The 22,298-nt window shown below is 38.9% G+C and overlaps 3 protein-coding genes across 8 annotated transcripts in view; all 3 read right to left on the reverse strand.

Annotated features, from left to right (window-relative positions):
* Window positions 1–791: 791 nt before the first annotated feature.
* Window positions 792–5,302, reverse strand: LOC109540791 (putative inorganic phosphate cotransporter). Of its 3 annotated transcripts, none has more exons than XM_048662524.1 (9): window positions 5,158–5,300; window positions 4,844–5,127; window positions 4,651–4,790; window positions 2,168–2,370; window positions 2,006–2,115; window positions 1,580–1,950; window positions 1,381–1,513; window positions 1,086–1,324; window positions 792–1,023 (listed from the first exon to the last, which is right to left on the reverse strand). In XM_048662524.1, the coding sequence occupies exons 2-9, from the start codon at window positions 4,911–4,913 to the stop codon at window positions 889–891; spliced, it is 1,401 nt and encodes a 466-aa protein (XP_048518481.1). In that variant the 5' UTR covers window positions 4,914–5,127; window positions 5,158–5,300; the 3' UTR covers window positions 792–888. The 3 variants fall into 3 exon arrangements, with proteins under 3 accessions (XP_048518481.1, XP_048518482.1, XP_019764828.2); XM_048662525.1 differs by having other exon boundaries at window positions 4,844–5,077; window positions 5,132–5,300; XM_019909269.2 differs by having other exon boundaries at window positions 4,844–5,302.
* A 1,318-nt stretch (window positions 5,303–6,620) lies between these two features.
* Window positions 6,621–10,484, reverse strand: LOC125502986 (putative inorganic phosphate cotransporter). Its single transcript, XM_048662622.1, has 4 exons — window positions 10,429–10,484; window positions 10,263–10,383; window positions 9,654–9,708; window positions 6,621–7,242 (listed from the first exon to the last, which is right to left on the reverse strand). Exons 1-4 carry the CDS (start codon window positions 10,482–10,484, stop codon window positions 6,983–6,985), a joined length of 492 nt encoding a protein of 163 aa, XP_048518579.1. The 3' UTR covers window positions 6,621–6,982.
* A 356-nt stretch (window positions 10,485–10,840) lies between these two features.
* Window positions 10,841–22,298, reverse strand: part of LOC109540778 (retinoic acid receptor RXR) — a 35,904-nt gene continuing 24,446 nt past the window's right edge. For all 4 annotated transcript variants that reach the window (XM_019909246.2, XM_019909245.2, XM_019909248.2 and 1 more), the window contains 7 exons: window positions 16,972–17,263; window positions 16,514–16,618; window positions 16,247–16,445; window positions 12,441–12,655; window positions 12,257–12,387; window positions 11,743–11,926; window positions 10,841–11,684 (listed from right to left, as the gene is read on the reverse strand). In XM_019909246.2, coding sequence (XP_019764805.1) covers window positions 11,618–11,684; window positions 11,743–11,926; window positions 12,257–12,387; window positions 12,441–12,655; window positions 16,247–16,445; window positions 16,514–16,618; window positions 16,972–17,263 — 1,193 coding nt within the window. In that variant the 3' untranslated portion in view covers window positions 10,841–11,617. The remainder of the gene's footprint in view (window positions 11,685–11,742; window positions 11,927–12,256; window positions 12,388–12,440; window positions 12,656–16,246; window positions 16,446–16,513; window positions 16,619–16,971; window positions 17,264–22,298) is intronic.

Here is a 22,298-nt window from a genome sequence, read left to right on the forward strand (position 1 = left end):
AGTTTCTAAAACTCCTTTCTACTTGCCCAAACGATGATCTCTCAAAACTAAGCAAAACCAGCAATAATGTCGAAAAACATGTTGGCGGACGACACCAGCATAAAGACACCAGTTGAACAGATTGATCGAACAAAATGTATTCCAAGACGAAGATGTTCTTATTGATTCCCCCTGTGCTTTCTGATGGAGGTTTGTTACAATTTCTTCATTTGACTACTCATAACTATGTTCAGCTCGACGCTTGTGGCTATTAAAATCCTTCCCTCATACAGCACGAGTTTAATCTTTGCCGCTTTTGGTCGTTTTCCTAGCAAAAGTCTGGGCAGAAAATGCTGCTCCTCGACATCAATCCACAAAATTAAAACTGTTCCCCTTGGAAAGCCCGCATTATTTAATAAACGTTTTATGCGAAATCATGCTAAACCATCATTATCAGATCCAAATCCTCTTTTATTGCCGACCGGCGTTTGATACCAAGAATTACCTTTATTCGGCTTTATTAAGACATAATTTATGATCTTTGATCATACGCCAGATACATTGATTTGCAATTAATCGCACCAAAAAAGCGTAATGTAATTCTTATCTATCGAGAGTTGGTTCAAAACAATTGAAATTCTACAACAAATAATTCAATTCACTTAAGATAATTAGGTTCTAAATATTTCGGCGTGTTTATGAGCTAAATTGCACGCAAAAATGACGCTGGACGTTTCGTCACCGTCCATATGACACCAATTAATTAGTGCCTTAAAAATTAGGAAGCGATTTACGTTGGGAAAACAATTAGCTGGTACAATCATCGTTTATTAGCTCTGACGTATTAATTAGTGGGCGCCAGTGGAGATGCTAATTTGCTTGGCAAAATAATAAAAATTGCGCGCAGTACTAGTCTTCGTCTTTGGTATTCTTCGAGTTCCACCACTGGATTTCAGCTTTTCCAAAGAGAATGAAAAACGTGCCCGTTATCACTGCAATGACTGACAATGATACGAAAATCCACCTCCACATCACGATATCTGTCTGAAATGAAAAAATATACCCACAATCGTCTAGATCGGACACAGTCAAGTCCAAATGCTTACCAAGTCAGTGGCCAGATCCAAAAGCATGGGCGCAAACATAGCGATCACCTGAGCCAACGTGTTCTCAATACTCAACAACACGCCCGCATATCTAGGGGACAAGTCGACGTGATTTACCAAAGAGCCGAAGATTTCCACTGCTCCAATTGCGTTGAGATTGAGCAAAACCACTGCTAAAACACGCTGTTCTTGCGACAAGAAGCCCAACCAGATGAGGAGGAGGGCAGGAACGTAGCAACCTAGAAAAGAGGAAAATTGACTCCAGCGGTTCAGCTAAAACTCGCGAAACCCCCACCAACTGCCTGCGCCAGTCTTCTCCAAGTCCACAAGCTAAAATGCCCTCTTGAGACGCAATAATCGCCTAAAAGAGCCACTGGGATGTTAATCAGCAGCTGGACCACTGAAGGCGACGCGGTTACAGCTCCGTTCTGAAACCCAGCTTAATATCACTCCTCTGAGGCATTTCACCTGTGAAGCTGTGCTCCCTTACTAACCGAGGAAATATCGAAGCCCAAAGCACTGCCCAGATAGGTCGGAATGGCGTTTTCCGTCAAAGTGGAGTTCCACGAGATGCCAGCATTTGCCACCGCAATCGCCCAGAAGGGGAGTGAAGTGAGGATTGCCCTGAAGGGAACTGATCGGATGTCCTCCTTCTCTCTCGTCTTCAAGGACTTCTCTATGTAGTCGCGCTCGATTTCTTTGATAATGGCGTGATCTGCCGGAGAGTCGGAGGCCAAAACAGCCCAAAACAGGCACCAGATGAGGCTGATGGTGCCCAAGATGTAAAACACTGCGGGCCACCCCCACCAGCTGGCTGATATAAAGCCGGTGCTCAGCATTGCTATGATGTACCCCACTTTGTTTCCTAAACAGGAAAAACTATCCAGAATTTTGCTAGCGAAGCGCTTTGCGGTCAATACCAGCTCTGGCAATCATACAGAGCAACGATCGCTCGTTTTCTGGCACCCACAGCCCCAAGGCGTGATGTATAGCCGGGTAGCAAAAGCCTTGGAATAGGCCTTGGACTATCCTACAAAAAGAGCTAAGTGACGTCGAGCTCAGTAGGGCAAGCACGCTTTTACCTGCATACGATCAGCCCGGTGGATCCGAAGCGGAAAACCGCGGCAGGAATGAGCATGAAGGGGATGATGTTCATCAGCATCACCCCAAGAACCACCCACTTGAAGCCGATGTGGATGAAAATGTAGCCGGAGAACGGCTGAAGGATCACATACGACCAGTAGAAGGCCGATAGTAGGACACCGGTGTTGTTCCAAGTGTAGGTCTTTTTGGAGATTTCAGGGTTTTAGTGGGTTTTGATTAAATAACCTGTTGGGCTGATGTTTTTAATAACCTGTTGAGTGTCAGGTGTTTAAGGGGAAATTTCACCTACCATATGGAGATGTAGGTGTAGGAGGAAGCTGATCAAAGAGTCAAAGACCCATACTTAGGATGTTGGAGGTTGGATACAAGGAGGAGAGATAGTGAAGAAGGGAAAGGTCGAATTGGACAACTTCGTAGCTGATGAACGGAAAGGGGCGGGGCTACGAATAGCAGCGGTAATAGTTTTCGTAGCCCCGCCCCTTTCCGTTCATCTTTCAATACTTAGAAAGTTGGTGGTTGGATGCAAGGAGGAGAGATAGTGAAAAAGAGAAAGGTCGAATTGAACAATTCCCTAGTTGATGAACGGAAAAGGGCGGGGCTACGACTAACAGCGGTAGTAGATTTCGTAGCCCCCGTAGCTAGGGAGTGGTTCAATTCGACCTTTCTCTTGTTCACTATCTCTCCTCCTTGTATCCAACCTCCAACCTTCTAAGTATTGACCTTGCCAGGAAGAGAGGAGGCTTGGGAGAAGGAAAACGATTAAATTACAAAAAAAACCAACAGGCAGGTAGAAACCGTGATAATGGAGGCGTTTTTTTAATTGAGCAATCCTTAACTGAATTGATCATGTAAACGCTTTGAGCTTTCACTAGAAGTTTTGAGCTGTTTTCAACCTCAAAGACGCAGTTCGATTCATATGAGTTCTGGGAAGGAGGGAAACATGATAAGAAGAATGTTTGAATATAAGTATGCGACGAAACCAATACAAGAAATATGGCGTTAATGAATTGAAAGAGGAGGACTGATAGGAGTAGCAAAGAGGAAGCAACCTCGTGCCTTAGAAGGAAAGAGGAGGTTCTAGAATCACCTTGAAGCTAATCAGAATATCGGGCTGAACAAAGAAATGACAAAAACATATATGAATTGTCATAAACATCCATCAGAGAAAGCACAAAGAAGAACATTTTAGTCTTTTAATGGATTTTGCTCGAAYAATCTGTTGAASTGGTGTCRTMMGTGAAAACCWRAATGCAGAGAMAAATGCAGAGAARCAGRCAARAAAGRCGGAAGCAMAGAAGAGAAATAATATTCACGTAGTAAAGCGGTAAAGAGAAAAAGATACATTTTTTTARGAATGAAGAAAGACAATATAAAACWTGTATTGGTGGATGACAGRAAAAACAGAAGAATAWRAACAACGCAYAATGGAAATAACACAGAGAAGAGAAGCYAAACAGGACRAAATGGAAKMAAAAATGGAAACACTYTACAKAGYTTTAATGACTTTAGTGCATGTAAAAGAATGAGAGAAATAACTGGCCAGTACATAAAGAGAGCAGTTGGAAAACTGGCCAATGATCACGAAGAAATGGTTGTGAACCAAGGAACTTCTTTATAAACTTGGAGAAACTGCTTAGGAGACTCAGCAGATTAAAGCAACCATAAAAATAAAATAAATATAAAATATAAATAAATACCCAACAAGCAGTTTGATTGTTGGGTATTTGAAGTTGGGCAGTTGAAAAAAAACCATAAAATGTTGATCGCAGAAAAAACCTCAGAACCGGCCGGAATACAGACGGAGGATCAAGCTTTCGTATGAAGAATCAATACCATCAGCTTAACGAGCCATTTATTATAGACTTTCAAAAGGCGTTTGATCAAATCCGGAACAGAAGGTGCTACAAGCCCTCAAAGGAACCGCAAAGGAGGATAAAGATTTAAGAATTCTCCAAAGAGTGTGACCAGAGCCACAAGAATCAGCACTGTAGGTGAACCAGCAGAAGTTGTATTATCTTTCCTCTGATATTCTACTGGTAATGGATATATTGAGCGAAGCTTTGGAAAAATTACGAACATGAATCGTTTCAAACGGCGTGCGTTTCAATAACCTCCGCTATGCAGATGATATCGTCATGTTTGCAGATGAGATGCAACGGCTTTAGAAAACACTGTCATTTATTTCTTACGAGCATTCGAGGCGTGACTCTATTGAACAATCGTACAAAGTAGGTGACACAAGAACTATGATAAACATCTAAGCATTATCCAAAACTAAGGAGAACAGGCCAACCACCAAAATATACTGTACTAATCTCTGCTCCGATCCCCTTTATCTCGCAGAAGAGATATTGTTTAAACAATTGTTTTAGGCGGCTCTTGTCTAAATAATCTCCTCTATGCGGACGACACCGTAATGTTTGCACATGACATAGTGAATGAATTGTACAGATTAACTCACTGGTATATCTGGATTTGAGGACGCATTGCTATCAGTCATCGCCACAATAGCCAGCGACATGGTAGATCTGGTCAAAAAATTGCAAATCAAGTAAGTGTGCAGTAGAATCGTCATAACGTGCCTGATGCCGAACCATGGCACTAAAATAGAGGTTAATTTTACTCAAAAACTGTGCTTACCTCGTCCTGCTTACCTCTGGCTGGTTCGTTTCGTTCGGCCTCCATCGCTTTCTCATCCTTATATTCACTTGTTTGCGAAATCATCCTCGGTGGAAATATGGGAAATAAACCCAACTGAAGATCAGTGAGCGAATGCTAAGGATTAAACGTCTGCGAATTGAATCAAATAAAGATTAATTCGAGTTAATATCATAATCAATTCGGATTATGATTTATAACTGATTGCGGAACTATTGCGGAAATTGGCCCTAAAAATCGCACTAAGCTTCGAGAAAATCACATTGAATGTACAGTTTCTGTACCGAAACCCTCAGGAAACCGCGGAAATCCAAAACACAGTCTAAGCGGTCGAAATTCTTGTCGAATCATCCTTAATGGCGAACTTTCAGTTTTATTGTATGTCTTACTATCACTAATCAACCGATTTTAATGACGATGCGGACATTGACGCGATATTCTCATACGTGTGGTCTTATAAAAGGTGGTTCTACAATAAAACACTTGGTCGTTGTTTCCAGACTAGATTATATCAAGTTGGACGTATTTTTTGACCACCCTGTACAGTTTGGATACTTACAGTTCTTCAAGTTATCAAGGGAGGTTAAGTGGCGACAAGTTCAAATAAACGTAATAGTTTTATAGTGAGTGTCTATATCAGATGTGGACAAATGTGACTACAAATTTGCATCAACGTTTTTTTCAACCACCCTGTATTTTACTTTAAATTTATAATTATTTTAATTTAAAAAAAAACGCTCTTGTTCCTCAATGTCTTTTATCTAACAAAATGAAGCTGATAGTAGTTGAGTCTTAGAGCTCTGGCTCTGTTTGGGTTTGTTGACGTTTGCTTCGGTTAGTTTGGTTTCGCTTCCGTTTGTTGGGGTTTCTTTGAGTTTGCTTGATTTTTTCTTGTTTTCGATGCCTCTAGATGCTGTGCTCTCGCTCAATTAGATACTCGATTAGATTTGGTTCTCCAAAATGTTTTCAACAAGGCGACGCCGCCGTTTATATCGAAAAGTACCAAAATCTTATCATGGCGTCTCATTTAGAATATCAAAGTTGTAGGTTGTTTTACATATAAGCGACACATCCGAAACCCTAACCTATTTCATTGCATTTTAACCTCACTTTAAGGTTGATCAGTGGTTACTTGCGCTTTTGACATTTCAGAAGCAACAAGTCGATAGACGCCTATTTACGTATCTAATGTTAATGCTGCAGATTACCTTGAGACATTGTTGCCGTCCTTCTGATCTAGTTTTTTGCAAATATCTCACTTTTTGACAAAAATTATTTTTTTTACTACGTGTTCTGTACTCCCTGAAACCCCTCAGAGGAATGGCGCCCATTTTGAATCCCCCTGTATTAGCCCCACTCATTTATTTTTTTTCTCTCTTTCGCACCTTTCACACATAATTTTTCCCTCTATACAGGGGTTGTTCATGATACGTTATAAGTCATGCTTTCAGCGTTGCGATAAAATCCTGACGCAAAAACAGGCGCGATTTTGCGCCCAATTTGTTTAAAAAAACGTGATTTGCAGGTGCAGTCAAAAACATAGTTGCCACATTTATGTGACAGCTTTTGGCTATTTTCTCGGTTTTTTATAAGAATTTTTCCGCCACTATCACCCTGTGTACAACAAAACATACAGTTTGTTGCAGTAACAAAGAAAGATGTTAACTCACTGATGCAAAGTGTTAATTGATCATGCAAACATGAAAACTTTATTGGTGTAAATTTCATTTATAAACCGCGCTATAAATAATTTTAACTTAGCAAAATATTACGTAACTTTCGAATAAGTAAGACATGTGATGCGGGCTCACGCCGATTCTTTACGACTCTATTTTTTCCCACCTATTTATAGGTGTTTTTTGTTTATAATTTGAAAAGTTGAGGCGCTTTACCACTTTGATTTAATGCTCGCTTGACATCATTGGGATAAATACGGTTTGATCATAAGATCAGCTTCTATTGCCTTTCCTCATTTTTTCTGGTTCTCGAGTTCCACCAAGGGACCTCAGCGCTGCCCAGTAGGATGAAAAATGGGCAGGTTACAAACTCCACTGCTGCCAATGATAAGAATATTGATCTCCATCTGGCAACATCAGTCTAGAAATGTTCATTAATCCCTAAAAAGGCTCGTGGTCCTAGTTCGGAGTACTTACCAAATCTGCCACCATCAGTTGGTTGAAAATGGGCGCAAACATTGCAATCACTTGCCCAAGAGTGTTTTCCAGCCCCATCAAAACGCCTGTATATCTGGGCGAAAGATCAACGTGATTGATCAGAGAGCCGAAAAGCTTCACAGCGCTGATAGCTTGGATATTGAGGAGAATCACTGCTAAAGTGGTTTGCTGCTTGGTGAGGAATCCCAACCATATCAGCACCAGCATTGGGATGTAGGAGCCTGGTATTTAACAAGAAAATCACCACGGTCCAAGAAGAGTAGTTGGGGAGAAGTACTCAAGGATTGATTGATTCTCCTCCAGGTCCACAAGCTGATTCATCCTCTTGACACCCAGAAGTCCCTCAAAAAAGCCCATGGGATGTTGATCAATACCTTCATCACTGCAGGTGAAGCAGACGCAGCTCCATGCTGGAAACTCCCCCATCAGTCTCAACTGGGGCGATTAGCTATTTCACTCACCGATGCCACATCGAAACCTAAAGCCTTACTCAAATACAAAGGAATTTGAGTGTCGAAGACCGTGAGGGTCCAAGAAACGCCCTGAGTCTTCTGAGTCTTTTGACCCCAAACACTCCTCGATATATMTTTGCTCGGTTTCGCTGATCATTGAGTGAGTGTGAGACGGTGATTCAGAGGCGAAAATCGCCCATAAKWCACACCACACAAGACAAACGGCTCCTAATATGTAGAAGAGAGMAGKYCRACCCCAGGCGCTGGCCGATWTGAAGCCAGTACTCRAAGAGGCCGCAATAAATCCCGTTTTAACTCCTGCAAAATGTGCTCGAAAGTTCGATTGTTCCCATTAACACTGAGCACYCTACCGGATTCTGCTACYATTGCTAGAAGCGATCGTTCGTTCTTAGRGGCCCACTAGCTTAAAGCATGTTGGACTGCTGGGAAGGTGAAGCCTTGAAACAKKCCTTGAATGACTCTGAAAATGCWTATGAACTTTGAGGAGGAAGTTATRAGGATGGGTTCTACCTGCAAACGATCAGCCCGGGCGATCCAAACCGGAAAACCGCAGCAGGGATGAGCATGAAGGGGATGATGTTCATCAGCATCACACCAAGAACCACCCACTTGAASCCGATGTGGATGAAAATGTARCCGSAKAATGGTTGGAGGATCASATACGACCAGTAGAAGCACRACAATAACAYGCCAGTGTTGTCCCAATTGTAGGTMTTTTTGGAGATGTCAGGGTTTTAGTGGGTTTTGATTAARTAACCTGTTGRGCTGATRTTTTTAATAACCTGTTAAGTGTCAGGTGTTTAAGGGGACATTCCACCTACCATATGGAGATGTAGGTGTAGGAGGAAGCTGATCAAAGAGTCAAAGATYCATACTTAGAAGGTTGGAGGTTGGATACATGGAAGAGAGATAGTGAAGAAAGCAAAGGTCGTATTGAACAACTTCCTAACTGATGAACGGAAAGGGGCGGGGCTACGAAGAACGACAATAACACGCCAGTGATAACAGCCAGATGATAACATGGCGATGTGCCTGAAATTTTCCGCAAATTTGGCCTGGGAAGACCGAAACTTTGTTTCCGAATCTTCGTCTTAGTAGACTTTATCAGAAGCTCCTAACCTATAAAAACATAGGAAGAAAATGTGAGATCTTGGGCTCGAAGCCGACAACGAAAAAAATCTAGTTAGTTGGATGCTTTCGATCCAGCTTCTCGAATAACTATATGTTTGCCTCATTCCTAACCTCTAAACAGATATAAGGCAAAGTTTAGAGAGTTTAGTGGACCTTAAAGTTCCGATGTACAACTCTATGTATCTGAGATACGGCTTGATAAATCAAATCAGGCGTTAGGACCTTTTTTATAGATCGTTTCACGAGTTGTATTTTGCTGCTCAGGCTGTATCCAAAAGTTCTAACCTATAACGAGACAGAGGCAAAATTATCAAAATTAGGAGCTTCAAAGCGTCTACCTGGGCCACGGTGAAAGATTCCAGAATTGGCCTTAGAAACTTTTTTGAGACCGTTTGGCCTCATAAATGTTTATCAGGAATTCCTAACCTCTAAACAGACAGAATAGCCCAGGTTTCACAGTTTTCCAAGAGCTGGAACTTTAAAACACCCTAAATCTCAAGAACAGTTAGAAATATCAAATCATCCATTTACATATTTTTGGTGGCCTTTTTCAGCAGCTGTATTTTACTACTTAGGTTTTATGCGACATTCCTAACCTCTAAAACGATTGAAGTAAAAGTCAATGTTTCTGGAGCAGTGGGAGTGTAGAAGCTGATATCTGGCCAACGGAGGAAAATAACTGAATATGCCTTAGAACCTTCTCGATGGAGCGTTTCGAGAGCTCTCTTTTCCGCACTAGGCTTTATCCCAAGCTCCTAACCTATAAAAAGTTAGAAGGCAAAATGCGAAATATTAACGAAACTGCTTGGTTATTTCAACTAGAAGAACAACCACACGCCAGGAATGTTTCAAGCACACCTAAAAATCTTTGATAGATTATGATGAAGTTCGAAAATTGGTTTAACTTTTTAGACATGTTTGAAAGTTGATTTGCAAATTTTCCTCTGAAGAAGCGAAGAACGTTCAGCGGATATGCAAGTAACATTTAATGGCTCTGTTGGAAAAAGCTTCTGGATGATAAGAACAACCTCTCGCCTTCAATGTTTCTCGCCACTCTGAGAGCATGACTTTGCAAACAACCCCCTAAAAATGAGTATGTTTTTGGCCACAATTTTTCATCAAAATAATTTTTTTACAAATTTCATCGGAATTTGTAACATATTTGTAACCTTTACGCATTTTTTCACAAGTCTGATTGATTGAATGAACAAATTGATTTATAAATCTGCTTCTGAATAAACGAATAAAGATCGTCAAGTAGCACTTAATAGTTATGGGCTGATAAAAACTGCAGGAAGACTGCATGCTCTCGCTCCCAATGTAGCAACGATTTTCCGCCACGCTGAGGGCATGACTTTGCAATCAAAGCCCGTTAAAAATGTGTTTGTTCATTTGTATACAACGCTGTTATCGGTCATATAACATTTAAAAATTAGCAAAAAAACTTTTTGGAAACCGAACAAGCTCCCGATAACAATGTAGTCAAAGTTTTGAGCCTCGCTGAGAGCATGACTTTGTATTCAAACCCCGTTATAAATGAGTAGGTATGTTTTGTATCTTTTAAGCTACCTACACTTTTATACGCATTTTTTCAGCAAAATAATTTTTTAAGCGTATTTTTTTTTTCAAATCCTCACCGGAATGTCTGGATTTATATCGGTCATGGCCACAATAGCCAAAGACATCGAAACCCTCGTTAGGGAGATGCATATTAAGAACGTGTGTAGTAAAACGGCCATAAGATGCCTAATTCCAAACCTTGCAACTGAAAAAATAGGCAATTTCCTGAAATTATATTTTCACGATTGTTTGCGCTCAATATTCTCGTCCATCTCAGACACTGCAGCCGCTTTTTGCATTTTTCTTTCAGTATATCTGCAGGTGAATTAAGCAGCGATGGAGACAAACTGGCTTAAATAAGCAGCAAAATAGGAAAAATTTCATTGAATTAATTCTCTAAACACCCATTGTTTAGATGTAAAGCCTCTTAATTGCCCAGACTTGCATTTAGGCGAAATAGTGCGTTGTTAAAAAATTGCTTAAGTTCGCAATGTTATTCCCAAAGATATAAAATGCATTAAACTAAAACTGATTAAAAAACAACAAAGACTGTAATAAAAAAATGTTTGGACTTTGGTTTAGCCCGTTCAGATTGTAAATAGGTTGCATTCATTACTTCTGCTACTTGGAACTCAAGGCTGAAAAAAACACAGTGCAATATTAAAATAGAATTTATTAAAAATATAATTTTACATAATGATAGAATTCAAATGTATAAACTACACAAGGAATAATTTTCAAGTCAATAGTACAATTCATCAATGTTCTCTAACAGCATAAACCTAAACGGGAATAGAATACATTCCATCATTTCTTCAGCTTAAATCTACTATTTACAGACGTTTTCTTCTAATAAAATGCCCCAAGCGAGGAAATTTTACTCGCTCAGGGAAAAACCGCTCAGACCAACCAAAACATTCTGCAATCGAAATGAGCATGATAAATTAGAATAAATATATCTACTTGAAACGGGTGTTTTTATGTATATATTTATATGGATAGAGACTATTATAGAATTTTGATTAATCTTCAAACACAACCAACACTAACAGCTCGTATTGCAGTTACAAAACCCCCATATGGAAACAATACAGGTACCTAAAATCGTTTTAGAGAAAATGAACTACAAAAATACTCGCTAGTAATACACTGTTTTTGTAAACTTAATTAACTATAAACAAGCTAATTAATTAATCATTATAAATCACAGGTTTGCATCTGAGGGAAAGACTGAATCTTATAGAGATGGTTTTGCTTATGTAAAAATTAACGGGCAATAAAGCGCAAAATCAGCCAAAAACCCTTCAATCTCTCGTTGTGCCCTTTCCCTCTACAACGTTTTACAGAATTATTCAACAGCTCTATTCTACGTGCTTTTCGTACTTTTTTATTTGTAACATTTCCTACAACTAAGGTCCATCCAACTGCTTGCCTAAGAGTTCCTGGCGGTTTCAAGCATTTCCGCGAGGAATGAGTCCAAAGTTACTCCTGACATTAACCTGCAGAATCGGAAATGTTATTTTGCTGATGGCGCTCTATTTAATAAGCGAAATTTACCTGTAAAAAAACAAATGATCCTGGCACTTAAGGCCGATCGACCTGAGCACTGGAAGTCGCAGAAGAAGTTTGGCGAATCGGCCTGGTTCGCTCGGGTAAGTCGTGCGCACGTATTCCTCCATCACTTCGTATATTTTCTCGCGAATAACATTCACGTCCTCCTTGCAGACAAGGCCACGAAACTCTACAACACAAAACAATTATATTAATATTGTCAAAATTCGCGAGAATAGTAGAATTTTCGAAGACACTTTTTGGAATCTTCATGGAAATTATTGGCGCAGAACCCCATCATCTTTGACAAAACTTTGATAATTATCAGAAATATCTAAACTCTTAAACAGTGCAGGCAACACCGCCTTAAGAACAAGGCCCAAGCGTTTAGGCGTGACGTCATCCCCTGTAGGCCAGTTAACGGCGTGACGTCATCCCCTCTAGGCCAGTGACTAATTTTGCTCGCTGGTTGCATTAAAAACAGAAAGTTCGGGGTGAAATGCTTGCATTTAGTAGGTACCTGGATTAAAAAGAATAACAGCCCTAAGACAGGCCAGTTCCGTTTTATCCACTCGGATTTCTCGCAGCTTATTGATGAAATCCTGTATCCACACGTAGATGTTTCCCACGCCGATGGCATGCGATAACGACCTGAAAACAGCCCAAATGAATGGAAAACTTCTTTGCCGGAGCGATTGACTCACTCATTGATTGTTAAGCCAGTGGCGAGAAGAATCCCCTGTTGAACCGTCATCGAGCGATGGGCCAGCGCCATAATGTGTAGTTCATTCCAGCTGTTCTTCAAGAGAACAATCTGATCCTGCATGTTCAGCTGAGTGAAATGTGGCAGAAGTTTCGCCCATTCGAGCAGCTGCAACAGTTGCGAGTTGGATGCATGTCTGATGTTGCTGTTGATGTTCTGCAAAACGACACGAAATTCGTCACAAAACCAGTTCAGGGCAGACGCTGATAAAAATTGTTTTGGTGCACATTCCGAGAACTAATCTGGAATCCTAAATAGCCATAAAACACACAAGGTCGACAGTGCATTGACGCCCGAAACGCAAATAAATGCACCGTCTTTATTAGTTGCTATTCGATTATTTCGATGGCTTTTCCCATATCAGACACCCGAAATAGATCTTTTTTTGCGCTTAGAATCGCATTGATGAATGCGTTTTGATCAGCCACTCGAAAGGTCGATACCATTTCATTAAGCAAACAGTTTCGTTACTGGAAATTCAGGCGCGTCTGGACGCACTGGCACTATTTTGTTGCGCATTTTCAATACTTTTCACTGGAGGAAAAGAACCAGCCCCACATTTTTCACCTGCCAAAAAGGCTTGCAAAAATGTAAATGTTTTAAATGAAACTTTCCCCCTAAAGGGTTGCTTAAACAATTTCGCTAAAATCGCAATAAATCTCGATTTACCCAGACTGAATAAATACGAGTCTTAAATTAAAGTAGCGACATGCAATTTTCTCAGTCGATAGCCAATAGTCGGTTCTGAAAGCCTAAAAATTGTGATCGAAATCACATTAAATGCTGTTTTGCGTCCTTTGCTGATGTCTCTGAGAATGAAAGCTTGAATTCAGAAATTCATTCTCTTCGAAACTTCTAAACGGAAGCAGGTAGCGACTTGAAATTTGCCCCGATTATCGCGAACATGTCAATCTTGAAACGTATAATTTTTCATTTAAATCGCATCGAATCTCAATTTTTACACCCTTGGTAAATGAGTTTCATCCCTGAAGTATACTTTCGTTGAAAAATTCATAACAACTCCCAAACCAGGGCAGGTAGCGACTTGCTATTTGGACAGTCTATAGCCAACACCGGACGATGATAGTGCTAAGCATTTCAAGAAAATTGCAAGAAATCTCGATTTTTGCAAGCTTTGTGAATAAGGGCCTCGACACGAAATTACAACCCAAATGTTGGCATTTTAATTAAAATCTACCACTGATAAACTAGACAAAGTTACAGTCGAAAGCCTGAAGTTGAAGCTTGAAATTGCCGAATTCTTATCGAAATTGCACTCAATAAAAATTTATGTGAACTTAGCAAATGTGTATTCGCCCTCTCATAAAACTACATCACTTCCATAATAGCACAAGCATAAACTTGAAACTGAACTGAAAAATTCGTGCTTATGTGGAGCCAGTAGCAACACAAGACGCTCACTGTCTATAAAACTCCATTGATTTATTAAAATTACCCTGAAATTCGAAAAACTTGATTAACGCTGGCCGAAAGTGTGGGTTTTCACGCAATTGCAAATTCCTTAATTCGCATCCGGAACAAGAACCAACTTGAAATTTTTACAACATAGAGAAGACATTTGTGGCTGCAAGTTCAAAAAAACTCGTTGGAATCAAACTAAATTCTGATTTTTACCAGCTTGATGAATGCAGGTCTGAAAATGAACGGTTTCAGACAAGGGCGTGTTAACTTATAAAAATTGCTGACTTACAACCTATAGAAAGATGGGAATTTGAAAAAACCTGAAAGTTTCATTCATACCGTGCTTTATCCCGATTATTGCCAACTTTCTAAACGTTGGTCTGAAGTTGAAGGTTTTTACACACCTTTGAAAATGCATAACCTCTCATCTATAGAATGAAACTCCATAAATTCTGTACTTTTCAGCTTAAACAAGTGGCAACTTGAACTTCGTCTAGTCTATAGAAGATATTTATGTGTAAAAATCATGATAATTTCATTCCAACTGCTTTAAATTCTGATTTATGTCCAGATTCTGGCTTGCAAATGAAAGTTCTCACACAAGCGGCCTTTAAAAATTCGCATAAAGAGTCAATGGCCATATGAAGAGCTTATTGTCTAAAAAACGCACTTGATTCTGAAAAGGCTGAAATTTTAATTGAAATCACGCTAAATTCTGATTTATTTGCAACCTGATTATCGCTGTCCATAAATACGGGTTTTCACTAATTGCACAATTTTTCTTACAAATCTTTTAATTTTCGTCCAGGGCACGAAGCAACTTGAAATTTTTGTAACATGAAGAAAACATTTGGACTTAAAAATTCTGAAAAATCCGTTTGAATTACACTTAATCTCAATTTTTGTTAGCTTGAAAAATGTTAAGGTGGTAAAAGTTTGGGAAATCCTCTCTAGATGATACCTACTTGCAATCTAATTTAGTTCGATGGAAGGAAGAATTTGGGTGAAAAAACAGAACTTTTCAAAATGTCCGAATTAGCCACCAATTAAAAGACACTGACGGCTTAGCAATGATTCTTGTAACCCGGCTCGAAGGACCAATTTTGTTTGTTTTTTGAACATCGCCGGTATATATTTATTTGTTGCTTGACGCATCAGACATTCAAAACCGTACCAAAGCGGGATAGGAAAAAATACGGCGACACTTCATTGAAATTGAAGGTTTTTACACAAGCGCACGTTTTCCTTTGAAAATGCATAACTTCTCATCTAGAAAATGAAACTCCATAAGTACTCGTTTAAAAATGAGTGTGTTCTTGCAAGTGCAAGTTCTCTTCTGAAAATTCTGTACTTTTCAGCTTAAACAAGTGGCAACTTGAACTTCGTCTAGTCTATAGAAGATATTTATGTGTAAAAATCTTGATAATTTCATTCCAACCGCATTAAATTTTGATTTATGCCCAGATTCTGGCTTGCAAATGAAAGTTCTCAAACAAGCGGGCCTTTAAAAATTCGCATAAATAGTCAATGGCCATATGAAGAGCTCATTGTCTGAAAAACGCACTTGATTCTGAAAAGGCTGAAATTTTAATTGAAATCACGCTAAATTCTGATTTTTTGCAACCTGATTATCGCTGTCCAAAAATACGGATTTTCACTAATTGCACAATTTTTCTTACAAATTTTTTAATTTTTGTCCAGGGCACGAAGCAACTTGAAATTTTTGAAACATGTAGAAAACATTTGGACCTAAAAATTCTGAAAAATCCGTTTGAATTACACTTAATCTCAATTTTTGTTAGCTTGATAAATGTTGGTCTAAAAATTGCGGTTCTCACACCTGTGCACGTTAGCCTTTAAACATTAGTAACTTCTCAGCTATATAAACTAAGAACCGGAAAATCGTTCAGGCTATGGCAGGAATCATTCCGGAAAATGTCATTAAAATTTGCCGATTTGATAAAAACTAAATAAGAATGTCTTCACACTTTTTTAAGTGTTAAAATACAGTTCAGCAGAAATCAGTTTCAGAATAAACCAAGTGCTCCGTTACACTGGTCTGGGTTTGTAAAGTGTTCTTTGTGTATATGATTCTTGCAATCTAATTTAGTTCGTTTTGAATCAAGTTTAGTTCGATACAATGAAGAATTTGCGTTAAAAAACAATACTTTTCAAAATGTCCGAATTATCCACCGATTAAGACACTGACGGCTTAGCAATGATTCTTGTGATCCGGCTCGAAGGACCAATTTTGTTCGTTCGACACTCAAACCCATACCAAACCGAGATAGGAAAAAATACGGCGATTTCTCTCTTTAGTTTTACCTCTAATGACGCCGATACTTCATTGCATTCGACGCGTTTCTCAGCTTCAACTATTCGCTCCAATGGCATGTCCACAGCTATGCTGGAGGTGGACTCCACTTCTGAGTTGTCTCTGTCCTTCGTCCTCTGCCGCTCCTCTTGGACAGCTTCGCGCTTCATGCCCATAGTGAGACACTTTTGGTATCGGCAATACTGACATCTGGAATCCACCCCCAAAAAACCCCATTTATTCTCGAACACTTTGCGGGTCAAGTGACTGGTTTTTACCTGTTTCTTTGTCTTTTGTCAATAATGCAGTTCTTTTCCTCTCGACAGGCGTAGGAAAGATCTTTTCGGACAGTTCGCTTGAAGAATCCTTTGCAACCTTCGCAACTGCAAAAATACACGATTATTTGATCATTTTATCAGTTGCAAGTGAATTACAATAAATTTCCTGTACCGGGGAAGAACTGAATTAAATCATTCGAAAATACCTCGATTCAACTTGCAATTCCAGCCATTGTTTCGGGGCAAGATAATTCGAATCGAAGACGAGAAAAAGTAAATTGTACTTTTTGAGTTTTCCTGGATTGATGACCCAGAAACAATGAAGCGTCCAATACAAATGTGCATGAGTTCGATGGAATCATTCGATTATAAAATGGGATATTACTAATCCCTGTTTTGTACAGTCCAACCAATTCTTCCCACTACGGCTTCACGATCTTCTTTCTGTCTCAACTAACCTATATACTCCATAGTGTTTCCCACTCGCTCTATCCCCACAAATCGAGCACAGATGTTTGGAGCCGCTTAACGGATGGTTGGGGGGATAGGGACTGCCCTGGCCGCCCTTTTGCCCTCCTCCTCCACTCCCCGGCGACGGACTGAGCAGCCCCACTTGCCCCAACGCGTACGAGTTGGGGCTGTTGGGGCCCTGGGGGCTGAACTGGCCCAATGTGGCGGCATCTGGCTTCATGTCTAGTGGGGATTGCGGTCCTATCGGTCCCATCGATAAGTTGGGGTCGAGGCTTAAACCTGCAAAAATAGGGTGTTTTCACATTTTTAAATGTTGATATATAGAAAGTAGTTATGGCAAACATTACACTGATTGATTTTTTTGCAAAAAAAGTCTTCATAGTAATTTTAAAGCGAATTTAAATTCAAATCAGATATTTTCCGCCAAAAACGCCGAATCCGTATCGTCGGTTGCCTATCCCGATTGTGACGTAGCAGGTCATATCAGCAAAGTGTCTCGTGTTTATTTTGTTGTTTTCGCAGTTTTGTTTTATTATTTAAGCTATTGTGATTATCATTATTTTATTGATTATTATTATCTTGCATAATGGAAAATAGTGACATGTATGGATGACAAAATAAGTGGTGTTTTGTGCCAGGATGCAAGAATACCTCAATGAGTGCCCCAAACAAACTCTTTCTAACCGTTCCTCATGATTATGCACGTGAAGTTTTATGGTTCAAAGGAGCTAGACGTGATGTACCTAAATCAAGAGAGTAACTAATAATGAATTTACTGATTATTACTTACGATGCTGCTTTGACACCCTTATTTTTAAAAATTCGGTAACCATAAAAATATGTACACATGGTAAATTGTTTGTTGACGCGTTAAGGAATCCTTCTGAAGCCATTTTTAAGTTTAACACAAACTATAAATTATTTAAATCCACAAAATAATTAATGAAACACAACCACACAACGAAACACTATGCACAAAACGTAGATAATCCGCCATTTATATGACCAGAGACGTCACAACCAACGAGCGTTTTAGAGATTCATGAATAATTTGAATTTTAGCTGAATTTGTTTATTAAATATTTAACAAAATAGCAATAGATAGATAGTAAAAACGTATTTAATCTTTCATATATATATATTACCATAGATTAATGTTCAGTTTGTAGGAATTTTTGATACAATGATAACCCTATTCCCTCATTGAGTGACAGTCGCCCTTGAGACGTGAGCTCGAACGGATATAAGAAGGAACATTAAAAATGTTCAACGAACCATTTCGGACCAACTGCGCGTAATTGATGTTTACGACCATTAGAGACAATTAATGCGCGTACTTGGCAATGACATCCGAACAAAGGACGTGCTTGCACGTTTTTTGTTTTAATCGCTTTATTTTAATTGTTATGGCTATTTTTACTTTTTTGTCTCGTTTTTGCCTAATTTTTAAAGTGTTTTTGTTCACGCAAATTTTGCCATCACTTTGTCAGAAAGTCAAAGACAAAAACTTTTTCAAGAGATGGAATGGAAAAAGCTGTGAAACGATCCTCGTTCAAATAAGAACGCTGTTTTGAGGTTGAGAAAGACCCTGGCGCCTCTGGATTGATTTCTACTCATGCTTCTGTCTTCTAGATTAAGGGATAGATAAATCTGGTACGACATCTGCAAGTGTTGTGTGGCGCTTTTGTGTTTGCCGCTCTGTGCCTCAATGCGTTATAACACCTCGCATCTCACGGCGCAACCCCATTAACAACATTTTTATATTTATTATATTATTATAACAGCACGTGTACTGTCTCATAAATTGCGCTGACGCGTCTCAGCCGTATCGGCATCACTGCGCCAACACCTGAAAATTCACTGTGTTACCCAGAAAATACTGCAAAAACCCGGAAGAAAGCATGAAAAATTGCACAAATCTAAGTCCTGTTCATGAAGGACAAGCAAAAGATAAGCAGGAGCAGCAGGTACCGATATCTCGGCTAAAATAGATGGCAAAGATTCTGGGGCGAGTTAATGGACAATTTTTTTTAAAGGACTAGAGAATCTCCAACGCATTTAAGGGCGTAAACATGCAATTTTGAAAAAAAAACACTTTTTATGATGCATTGAGCTCATACACTCAACACAGTGTTACCCAGGTACAGTGATTTCGTGCTACTAACCCAACTATTTTTAAAATGTTCACACTTTTGACTAATTCTGAATGCATTTGAAAACCCAAATTGCATTTTTCAGAAAAAAAAACAGTTTTGAGGACACTATGCGGACTGGAAGATTGAGTAGGATCCTGGTGAAAAAAGCGAAAATTGATCAGTCAGAAACTATGCAACGAATTTTCCTGTTGATTCAGTGGCTCAATACGTGCCTGGAGTGATTGCATAGCTACAGCCCCCGTTTGTTTTTATTCACTTTTGACCTGCAGACGACTTCTATTCAAGGTTTCAGCGATTTTAATGGTCGGGCGGCACGATCGGACAACACAGTGCGGGAATAGGAAGTTGAGCTGGCGAAAACCCATCAAGGTCTTGAGGTCTATTAATTAGGGTCATCGCTGTGAAAAATGCGGGTACGGCCCATGCATCGGCTGGCACGGAAAAACGCATTTTGTGCCTGATTTGCATAGAATGCATTAACGAGTAGCGATAGCGGCTGAAAAAATACACGCGAAACTGGATATGTTATGAAACATCCACTTACAATGTATGTAATCAGGTTATCTTACATCCTGTAGGAACTTGAGAAAGTGATCTATTCGAGTTTTGATGAATGTACAGCCGATGTTTCGCCTGCACTTGGGGCGATCATCCTCAAGGGCGACACCAAATGAAGCGTGCGTCGGTTTTTTAAGCGTCAGGTGGATAACCATAGACCCGGAACTGTGGTTTTATTCATTACATCATAGTATTGTGTGATAATTCGTAGAAAATTCCCATTAATGGGTTTTTAACAATGTTCGGAGAAGCGACTCTAGTGCCGTTTACCTGCTGGTTTATTTAAAATTGGATGGTTTCAGTGGAGCTTTTGGGAAAATGGGGACACAAAGACTGCAAAAATGCAATAAGAACAATTGCAAATTGCAATAGTCACTTTTCTGGGCTGTTCACGGCCCAGAAAACTCGTGAACATTTTCAAGAAACTCGTGAATTTAGCTAAAAACGGGAATGTTTGACAAGTTTTTGCATTTTTGCGACGCTATTTTTGTTAAAACTGGAAAATATCGGTTTTGCGCAATAAAATTACAAAAATGCCCATTTAAACTGTGCGGGTTTAGGTGCAAATGCGATCTAAAGTTCAGTCTTTTTTCGTCATGATTCGTGAAAATTTGCAATAAAGTCGCATTCTTGAACAATTTTAGAGTTAAAAAGAAGCGTTTTTGCGATATAAAATTGCCAAAAACTACCTTTAGGATGTCCGAGTTAGCCGCTCATGGAACTTATGAAAATTCACATTTCCGTACAATTTTTCGCTTTAAAACGGCAAAAATCCAACTTCAAATTGTGAGGGTCTAGCAAATGCAACAACTGAAAACTCACATTTATTCATTCATTCGCAAAATTGCGCCAAAAAGTAGTCGGATTTTGCGACATTTAAACGAACGTTTCCACACTATGAATTGGCAAAAAACCTACGTTTAAATTGTGCGGGTTTAGACGCAAATGAGATTTGAAGGTATGACTAAAAACTTCCATTTCTGTTCTTTAAAACTCGTAAATATGCGAGAAAAAGTCGGTTCTATGAACATTTGTTAGACCTTAGAAGATTGATTTTCCGCAATAAAATGGTTAAAAAGTCAGGCTCGAATGCGCAAAAAAGTCGAATTTACGAAAAATTATTACACCATTTTGTGCTAAAAAATTTGTTTTAATTGTGGGGCTTTAGTCGCAAATGGGACTTGAAAGAACAGTTGAAAATTTCCAATTATCGTTTTTATTCGAAAAAAAGTTCGTCAGATTTTCGGGCAACTGTTATGCTTTAGGACAACAATTCTGAGCAAAAAAATGAAAAAAATGCAGGTTTAAATTGTTCGAGTTTAGGTGCCAATGGACCTTTTGAAAAACAATTCAAAGATTTAATTTATTTCTGTTCCAATTCGTAAAAATTCGAAAAAAAGTCGGGTTCTTGGAGAATTGTGAAAAATGGCCAAAACGCATGGCCAAATTTCCGTACTAAAGCGCAAATATGACTTGAAGGCACTTTTTATTACTTTACAGAAACGATTTTGCTCTAAAAACTGGTAAAAATGCATGTTTCAATTGTGCGGATTTCGGCGCAAATGGAGCTTAATAAGAAACAAGTCGAATTTTTTTACATTTGTTGAACAAAGTTGAAAAAATTCCACGTTAAAACTGTGCTGGTTTGGACAATGAACATTCACATTTCCATTTTTTATTCGCGAAAATTTTCGGCAAAAGTCGGATTTATGGACAACTGTTACGTTTTGGAGATACAATTCTGTGGCTCTAACTAAAAAGAACTATGGAAAACTCACATTTCTTTTTCTTTCTCTCTTTAGAGCACAATCTGGCAAGGCATAAATGTGTTAAAATTGTGCGGCTTTAGGCGAAAATAGGTTTTAAAAGAACAATTGAAAATTTGCAATTATTTCTTCTTATTCGTAAAAATAATCGGTTTTTTTGGTGAGGATATCGGATGTGACATGAAAACTAACATTCGTTTTTAATTATTGCGTAAAATTTCGAATTTACGGGCAATTGCGCGGTTCAAAAAGGCGGTGTTGGGAAGAGGCCCAATACTTAAAAGCTTCGGTTTTAAAAAGTGATTATATAATGAACCCGGTTATAGTAAACTTTCGGTTAAAACGAACTTTTATTATTTAATTTAAACGTCGTCCATAAAGACCAACGTATTTTTTTACTAGTTATAACGAACCCGTTTATAACGAACTTCCGGATATAACTATAACTTTTTAGGATAGTTGTATATTCACTTTCCGTTTATAACGAACTTCCACGCTCAGCAACACCAATCCGGCGGAGTTGTTTATATTGGTGAGACTTGTTGTTTTTTTGTCGCGTTATGTATGTAAATCGTTTTAGAATGGAAAAACAAAAACGGAAAGCTTTTTCACTAATTAAAAAGTACGAGATTAATAACAAAATAAAAAGTGGAGTAAAGCAGAGTGACATTTGTAAGGAATTAGCATTTGGAAAGTCTACTGATGCAACAATATGGAAAAACAGAGAAAACATTTTATCAGCGTATGACAAAACAAATGTTAGATGTAGGAAGTTAAACTTATCTGCACATGAAAAGGTTGACAAGGGACTTATTAAGTGGTTTACTCAAAAAA

Source organism: Dendroctonus ponderosae, unplaced genomic scaffold (assembly GCF_020466585.1).
Source record: "Dendroctonus ponderosae isolate FM_Combo_2020 unplaced genomic scaffold, Dpon_F_20191213v2 Dpon_F_20191213_11, whole genome shotgun sequence".
Lineage (NCBI taxonomy): Eukaryota > Metazoa > Arthropoda > Insecta > Coleoptera > Curculionidae > Dendroctonus > Dendroctonus ponderosae.